The sequence below is a fragment of the Etheostoma cragini genome, chromosome 4, assembly GCF_013103735.1.
Source record: "Etheostoma cragini isolate CJK2018 chromosome 4, CSU_Ecrag_1.0, whole genome shotgun sequence".
Lineage (NCBI taxonomy): Eukaryota > Metazoa > Chordata > Actinopteri > Perciformes > Percidae > Etheostoma > Etheostoma cragini.
The window spans coordinates 5,078,549-5,087,678 of record NC_048410.1 but is presented as its reverse complement, the minus strand read 5'-3'; the positions used below and the strand labels follow the sequence as shown (position 1 = coordinate 5,087,678).

At 40.4% G+C, this 9,130-nt stretch overlaps 1 protein-coding gene and 1 long non-coding RNA gene across 11 annotated transcripts in view; both read right to left on the bottom strand.

Moving 5' to 3' along the window:
• Positions 1 to 1,755, bottom strand: part of LOC117944141 — a 15,322-nt gene extending 13,567 nt beyond the window's left edge. The window contains exon 1 of the long non-coding RNA XR_004656502.1: positions 1,593 to 1,755. This is a non-coding gene — a long non-coding RNA (uncharacterized LOC117944141). The remainder of the gene's footprint in view (positions 1 to 1,592) is intronic.
• Positions 1 to 9,130, bottom strand: part of foxp1b (forkhead box P1b) — a 163,212-nt gene that overhangs the window by 53,086 nt on the left and 100,996 nt on the right. For all 10 annotated transcript variants that reach the window (XM_034870729.1, XM_034870728.1, XM_034870732.1 and 7 more), the window contains one exon: positions 2,183 to 2,317. In XM_034870729.1, the coding sequence (XP_034726620.1) occupies positions 2,183 to 2,317 (135 nt within the window). The remainder of the gene's footprint in view (positions 1 to 2,182; positions 2,318 to 9,130) is intronic.

The window sequence follows — 9,130 nt, the reverse complement described above, 5'->3', positions numbered from 1 at the left end:
CAACCCTGTAGGAAATATAAAACCAAAGAGCCATTTAATGCTGATCAAGGATCCTGAGGCTTGTTTGACTCATATTTTTCCCCTCTTTCCTACTCTTTGCAGGTCATTTTTTTCAGCTGTTCTTTATATACCGTGCTTCATTATTTTTGACTTGAATAAGGGTGAATTCAAAAGTGAGTCACATCTCCAAATGAGTAAAAGTCTCTCGGCACATCTTCTTGTGCCTAATGGGAAGACGGCTTAGATAGTGGAGCCCCATCCGCAGATCAGGTGCTTTTATGGGGTGTCAGCTTACTACACAGCCTCATAATTGTTGGATCATGTCTTTTGATGACCCAGTCCAGCTCAACGGAGAATCATTATTCAGGCTGTGTGATGGAGATAGTGAATGTTCTGTGTGAACATAGCTCCTCTAGGCAAAGGTTTGTTCTTTAAAGAGGAAGTGATATGAGATTCTAACAAAATGTGTTTGTGAGAGAGAGAGAGAGAGAGAGAGAGAGAGAGAGAGAGAGAGAGAGAAGGAGGGACAAGAAAAAAACCTCACCAGCAAAAAAAAACATGAGTGACAAATGTATGTAATACATCCTTACACTGATGTTTATGTATGAACACTTGGCTTTAAACTTTGTATGTGTATGTGATTGAAGTGTGTTTAATTGGCAGAATATGTTTACTCAGAGATAAACACACACCTGTGGCTTTTTCATAATGGTAGTTTCAAGCCAGCAAAATGTAACATTCAACATTAGGGAGCAGGCGATTTACAGTGTTAGTTAGATACTACAGCAAGCCTGTGCTCTCTTCACAAGAACCGGGCAGGAGAGGAGAGGAGAGAGGAAGCGGGGGAAAGGGCCCGACTCTCTTTTCAATAGCTGAGTGACAGCTTGGCCAAGCTCTGTGTATATATTAATAAATTAGAATTTTAATTCTGTCTTTGTCTGCTGGAGATGGTCTAGTACTTCACTATGTATCAACAACTGGCTGTACGCTGGAATCTGCCGTTGTGGTCCCCTCTGTTGACCTCTGCAGCACAATTCCCTGCCAGGCTGGGGAAACAGTTTAGTTTGATCCTTTCAACTTATTTGAATCCTGACAAATATGCACACAACTGAAAGGTCATCACAGTCATATTTCATCCTCTGGAGCTATTCCGAAGACATCTGCACAACAAAGAGGCTTTTTCACAACCTGACATTAGACCTAGCTGCTACAATAGCTCATTAAAAAGGGCCCCCAACGGGATAGTAAGGGTATTACATATTATATTTTTACACACATAGAGAACAAGGCCTCCGTATTAATTACCAAATATGCCCTGAAGTCATTTGCAATTTCACACTGACACAAACAACAGCTCCCTGTTCAAACAGAGATATACATCGCTGAGGCAGCTGATCTGAAATTAACGTAAATATTGCATCAGATATGCAGCACCGTTCATATAACAAGCAGAAAGAGATGAAAAAAAATATCTTTGCATCACAAAGCCATTCCAAATAACTGTCCTACCGTCTTAATACTTCTCCCAACCCTCACACTTCCCCATCCCTTGCTTACCTCTCTCTTATCACCTCCAAGCCTTCCCCATGGACATAAATATAATCACGATTATTTTGGTCAAGACTGAAATCACGATAATTTAACATGATTACATGTTGACTTCTGGAATGATATTGCGGTTATTGAACTTAAAAAACAGTAAGAAGAGTTAAATAAGTCAACAGTGAAAAAACACATTCAACTGTGAACTTTGCCTTAATATTTTTTCCAGTTTAAACAACTTGTTTTCTTTCAGAACACGATTATTCTGTTTTTGTGATCACTGGGAGACGTAATCATCATGCACAGCAGCCTTAACTAAAACTACTCTGGATGAGCTCATGTGATCTAAACTGGCCACACAGCGGCTTTTCTAACATTCTGGCATATGTGCTGCTAAATCACACATAATGCGTGAGCACATATAACTGCAAATGTTGCACTGCCAAATTTAATTTCCTGTTTGTGAATCTAGCCTAGTGCTGTGTGCTTTTCTTGCACACTGTGTTCTAGTGAGAGTTGCACAAGTTCACTTCATTGTTTTTTTTATTCGATCAACCACAAAGTCAAATAACCGAGCCACCTGATAATCACGAGTAAATAAATAAGAGATTGTCTGAGAATGACAACACATTTACAGTACCTGTAGGCTTTGCTGCTTGTCGTTGGCTTTAGGGGATTTGCGGCCAGTGTTTTGTTGAGACTGCAGTTGCTGTGAGTGGGACTGCTTCTGTTGGTGTTGCTGCTGGAGGAGTATCTGCCGAGCCACTTGGAGAGCCTAATAAAGAAAAAAACATGAAAATATTGCTTTTTTAAACAGTCCAATTGAAATGCTAAGTTGACTTGCCAAATGTCTCTTGAGGACACTTTCCTGCCTATTATCAGAGCAGATGTATCCCCTTAGAACAATATTCCCTTGGCCTTCTGATAGATAAAAAACAAACATTACAGACAGATATTTTTCATACTCCCCCATTCAGAGTCATATATCTAAGGCTGGCATTATTGATCCCTCCACAAACAATAATCAGATGTCAAAACAAATTCACAGACAGAAAGAAGACGAAGATATCAACTGCAGCTAGAAGACATATTTCTCCATTAATAAGTTGCACTTACAGCAAACGCAAATAGTCAAAGACACTATCAGCGCTTTTGATCCTCCTTTAGCTCAGTCAAACTCCCCAAATAAAAGGCTTTGTGGCTGCTTCAAATATCTGTTAAAGGACACGGCCTTCTCAGTGGAAAACAAAATACAGTGCAGTCACATGTTTATTGCTCCAGCTACTCCCTATTCCCTTACGATAAATAATCAAACATGCCATCCAGAGCAAACAAAGCTGGAGAGAGCTGGGGGGAAAAAACACAGTGGTCTTGAAAACGGTCAGCGATACCAAGAAAAGCAAGCGTTGTGTTCCCACAGTGAGCCGGCCAGCCTCACACCTCCACCAGTAAACCATCTGGGTAAATAACTGGCCTCATTCTTTCCATGTTCCTTAGACGATTGCTCCCACAATTAAACAAACAGTCAGGGCATATCCAAGCTCATCTCACAGACGGACAATCCAAAAGTTCTCCAGTTAATTATTTGAGAAGTTCAGAAATTGTGAAAGAACATGGTGGAATGTTTAACAAGAAGTTAGTTAGAGAGAAAGAAGGAAAGAGACAGAGTGTGAGAGAGAGGGAGAGAGAAAGAACACAAAAAAAGAAAAAAAGTTAGAGTGACGTGTGAACAAGTGAGTTAAACCTGTGAAAGACTGTGTGAATGCCAGATATAGGCAAATAGGAAGCTCTGTGGACGGATAAAAAGATAGAGATAACTTTGAGAATAGGTCTTATTGATGGTAAAGTCTGACAATACTTTAAGACAGAAAGGCGGGAGACAGTTAGGGGTTGGAGCGAACAGCTGTATGATGGTCTGTGGGATGGGGGGGGTATATGTGTTGACTCTACCAAACACACGGCTGTCGGATGACATCATAAGGCATAAATATGACCACAGGCTGCAAAGAGGCCACACTCTTGCCATTTCACCATGCTTAACATGTATACATCGTCCTTCTCTGTCTGTCTCTGAGCTCTCGTGTAAAGATAAATGACACTAGAGAAACATATCTCATCCTTTGCTTTCAAATTTGTGGGGAACCCCCCCAGAAGCAAGTGCACTCATAAAGAAAGTGTACAAATTGAAACTAAGAACAATGTGAATAAGTCTGCCTCCCACACATGATGCCAATATTTACCTCTTAGGCATTTAGCTTTAGCTCCACAGAAACCCATTTGTTCTACTACTAACTTACTATTACTTACGTACTTGTAAACTGAACTGACACAGTGAAGGAATCGGAAACTACTACTACTGTCTTTTATGTGTTATTTTTAGATAAACAGACACATATTTTAAAATGCTAATTGTTATTGAAAGTCGTTGGCATTCAAAAACTTTTATTTTTATTTTATTTAGGTATTTAATTAATTGATGAAACCATTGTCATCAGTTAATTAAAGGTTATTAAATGTTCTCTCATTCTAACATTTTATTGGGAAACAACTCATTTTAATTTCCACTCACAGTCAAATTAAATAAGAATTAACTTAAAAATAAAGGGTCAGCATCAAATCACAGCAGCAAAGTTACCAGCTTTAAAGACAATATCCATTCTACTAATAGCCTTTATGTAAGATAGTGTCATTATTTTAAATCAGTAGCTCTTATATTCTACAAGGATCCATGGCATGTTTTCTTTAGCCACTACAACATGATAAACTGAATAAGAGAACGTGAATGACTAAAACAGTGAAACGCTGATAATGTATAAGGAAATTCAAGAGACTAAAGACAAGAGACAAGAGACAAGAGACGCCCAGGGCGTGGTATTACGGGCACACTGAAGAGTAAACAAAGTTGACTGTTTTCTTTTCCCCTGTTACTGATGACACATGCAGAGAAATGTGTGTGTGGCATGTGAGTCTGGGTTTACAACCGAGGGTGTTGGAACAAAGAGAGTTGAGTCAACAGGATATGATAGGAAATTCATACAGTAATGGATAAAGAGATACATTTCTGGGAAGTCTTCCTTCACTGTCATCACAGATCAGTTACAACATGTAGATCCAGAAATTGTGATACTGCAATGGTGTGCACTTTTTGATATTAATGAAGGTCCGTTACATGTAAGCCATTGCCAACTGAGTTGCTACAAAGCCAATTTATCTCCACACTGTCTCTGTCTTTCTCAGTATTGCTATGTTCAGAAGACTGTGTCGTCCGGTGCGCAGAAACTCAAGTGAAGATATAGACCTCTTCTGTAGAGTCCATCCTGTATTTTTAATCCTTCTTGTTCTCCCCTGTTACTAGCAACTACGTAGGGGAGGGGTGGGGGTGGAGATCGATCATGGAAAGCTTGTATCGTGTGGATGCGCCGATAGTTTTGTTGTCATTATTATAATTCCTCATGGGGGTGACAGAAACTACTCACTAAAACTTTAACAAGTACATTCATATTCTAATATTGATGCTACATTCTGATAGAAACAAAGGGCAAATAATTCAATTATAAATCTCATCATTATCAAAGTTGTTTGCAGAGTATTAATCAGGCAATCAAACGCAGGTAGCATCTAAGTTTGACCTAAGTACCGTCTTCGTATAATTTATTTGGAACAATAAGAAAGCGGAATAACCATGGGATAATGGTTATTGCATTAAAGAGTTTTGCTAAAAGAGGAGGGGTAACATGACAATTTGAACAACTGGCATGGTCATACTCGAAGGTTTATAGTGTATTATAGTGTGTGATGCACATTCTTCATGTTATGTCTGTCAGTGTCTGATGTATGGACTATTTGTTTCTATCATATGTCTGATGTCTTGTCAAAGTGCCTGGTGACTGTGCTGCCAACCCAACTGCCTCACGGGGACGATAAACTAATCTACTACTACTACTATTGATGGCATTTTGCAACATTGCATTACGCATATGATGCTATTCATTTCAACAGCTTCATTCATTTATTCTTCCATTTAAAGTAAGGGCAATGATTATGTAATCATGCACTGGAAAATATAGTCAATGATCTTCTTGACAAAGGCAAATTAACTGAAATCACATTGCTGCCTGACAGCACATGCCTATGCTGTCTTAATAGCTTTACTTTTCAAAGCCAAAGATTCAAAAGAGTAAAAGACTGCTGGTGGGACGGAAAATAATGAGACGAAAAGGCGAGCAGGCTAAGAACCGGTGTTGGGAGTTCGTTTAGGAATGCTGCTGTCATGTTTGTATTTTCAAAAGGCCACTGGAGCTGGCCTGCCTTTGAGAGGCCCAATGCAGGGCTAAAATAACCTATTGTGAACTGTCACTGCTAAGTTTACACAACATCCACTACTCCATATCAGAGCTCTCCCCCTCCTCCGCCTCCTCATATGGAGTATATCTTCTTTTGATCTTCCATTGAAAAAGTACTGGACGCTTGATTGTCATGCAAGTGTAAGAGCTGCTCCAGACAAATGTGATAAACTGGAAACTGATGACAGGCACAACAGGGCATCTGAAGCACAGAGAAGGTGGGGAGACAGCATGTTGCCTAGGTGATATAATAGTCTCAAACCAAGACAGTTGAGGATAAAGTGATCAGTAAAATATGTTCAGGCCAGATAATGATAACTACAGAAGGTTGCCCCGACAACAATAGTGCACTGAAAATGCTTAATTGGACAGACTTTTTATAAGATATTGTATACTTCTTTGATGTATAAATACTAAGAAGTTTACTTAAAAATAGCAATTACCTAAACAAGCAGGATTTGTCATATGCTGTGCGTTGACACATACATTGGTTATGTGTGTGGGTCCTAACATCTTACATGTAAGCATACAAGATTAAAGCAGTTATATTACAATCGCAAACTGAGGTTGTTCCGAAGGCAAGCTTGTTAGCTTGTAACAAAACTGCAGTGATAGATGCCTACACTACATTCACACATCATATTCAGTGTTTATGAAGGCATGCACACACACAAATGCACACACACACACACACACACACACACACACACACACACACACACACACACACACACACACACACACACACACACACACACACACACACACACACACACACACACACACACACAACGGAAGGAGTGAACCCTCCAGGTGCTTTTGATTAGAAAACACCCTCCAGCACATGACAAAGGCTTTATCAGCAACAAAGCTGGTGCAATTTGGTATCCTTGTCATTTTCAGTCCTCTTTTATATTCCCCATTTCAAATGCGTTTAAAGTTCACACCCTCTTTCCCCTGTTAACGCAACTTCCTCAATAAACAACAGGCGTTGTTTTTTTATCTGCATCTACTTTCACACCATATTAGTGAATAGAGGCAGAATCGTCTCTTATGTCCCTGGGCTATCACGCTGTGATAAGGGAACTGCTAAGTACTGGATGTCTTTATGTGCAGTCTGCACATGTGGATTATTTACAGGCTTTGGGGTTTCCTGCTGCTAAAGCCAGCTCTGGGTGTCTTGCAAATCCCAGCTCAGAGCATTGCCACACAGTCAAGTCTGCTCTCTGCTGAATCCCTCACTGCACCTTTTCCTACTACGACAAAAAAAAATATTTCTCTCTTTAATCTCATTAAAATGCAACTTTACTGACCCACAGTATCAATCAAAAAAATACCAAATATAATTAGATATAAAGGAAAGGGATCCAAGAGAAGTGTGGGGGTTCACAGAGCACTTACATCCCATTTTCTAAATGACAGCCACAAAGAAAGGGAATGTGATAAAAGCTCCAGAGAAAATAGAGATGATGTGGGTAAATGTGGAAGGAGGGGGGGGGACGTTGAGGGTGTTCCCATTGGGAGTCAGACAGTGAGAATCGGACCAGCGTTGTTTGTTCAGGCCCATCAACAGAGAGACCTCTTTAGTTCTATAAATGTCCGGCTCCTCTTGCCACAGCTGGGGAAGACCTTGAACGTGAAATGGTTTCAAGCGGATTGCTCCTAATTACTAGAAGATGTGCAAGCAGGTGTAACCAGATCCCTGCGGCCACTTAGAGAAAGAGAGCAAAGATGAGATGATCTGTTTGTGTGTTTCTGCACTTGTGTGTGTGTGGGTTTCTGTGTGTGCTACAGTGTATTTACTCAGTGACCACGTTTTGCCAGGCTTTATTAGTCAGGACAGTGTGGCTCAGAGACAGCCAGCAACAACACGTGTAATAGGTTAGCTCTTAATGTAGTCCGGCTCAGAAGACAACCGGCCCCTGGTCCCACCCTGCAGCCTCTGTGGGACTTTTATACCAATGGCCTAAATGTCAAGGTTATCTGCTTGATTGCACGTTTCAACTCACCTGACCTTCATCACTTCTGCTGTTTTCTTTTCAAAGACAAGGCCCCCTGCTCCTCAGTGGTAACAAAGCCAAGAGGCCATGTTCTTCCCTCACCAGCTTCTCCTCATAAGTTGCTACCACGTTGAGCTAATGGAACGTCCTTCTAAAGGCAGCCCAAGAAAGCAAAGTTATCCAACCATTTCATAAATTATGTGGACTATTGTATCCAGTGGCGATAAAATCAAAAAAGCTGGTTCCATATTCATAATACCAGATAGCAGACATGGTGTTAGAGGGGTGTTGACTATGCCAACATATAGTAATGGTATTCACTTGTCATTTTAATTGAAATGCATATCTTTTTTTTTTTTTTTTTTGACGGGGAGTGATTTTCAAACATGTAAGCGGATAAGCAGCAAGGATAGTCTATTTATATTAATTGCATTTTTACTTTCTCTTTTCCTCAGTGATATAGACGTTTATCTGCAATGCAAAGCAGGGGAAGTCTAGTTTCCCACTAAGTATATAATTAATGCCATTTCCAAAAAGCCACTCCACATGGAAAACAGGCCCTGATGCTCAAACCTTGTGCATTACAGGGCCCTCGCAACAACACTCGCCAGTCTGTGTTTAGATTTCCAAACTAATTCATGTAGAATACATAAATAAATCAACGTGTTATACCCACTTCAAACCATTAGATTCCCTTCCTTCGCTGCACTCTTCAACTAATCTATTAATATTTATGACAACACTAAACATTTCAAATATCCACGTTTAAACAATAAGGCTGTGCGTGCACTAACATAAGACAAAATCTGACTTCAATAAAAAGCCCATTTTGTTTGTCCAACTAACCTGCCCATGCAACCCCCCCCCCCCCCCCCTCCCTATAACAGATAATGCAGAGCCCTGACAAATGCATTTTTGGAGAAAAAAAATGATTGTTAAAAAAACAAGACGAAAGCAAAGTTATTAACTGTGAGTGGAGATAGAAGAGAGGGGGCTGTGAAGCAGGACTGATGACGGACGGAGTGAAGTGAAAAGAGAGGGGTGTGGAGGGCACAGACAGATGGGAGGAAGAGAATAAGAGTGTGATGAGAAGAAAAAGGTAAAAGCAAGATGGAAAGAAAGGGGTAAAGAGGAGAATAGCAGAGAGGAGGCAGAGGTTGCAGGTGATGCAGAGCGGAGGGTAAACAGTGCCCCAACCAGGCGGTTCGGGCCTTTGGAGCCTGGTACAGAGAAGTGTTGACCCCC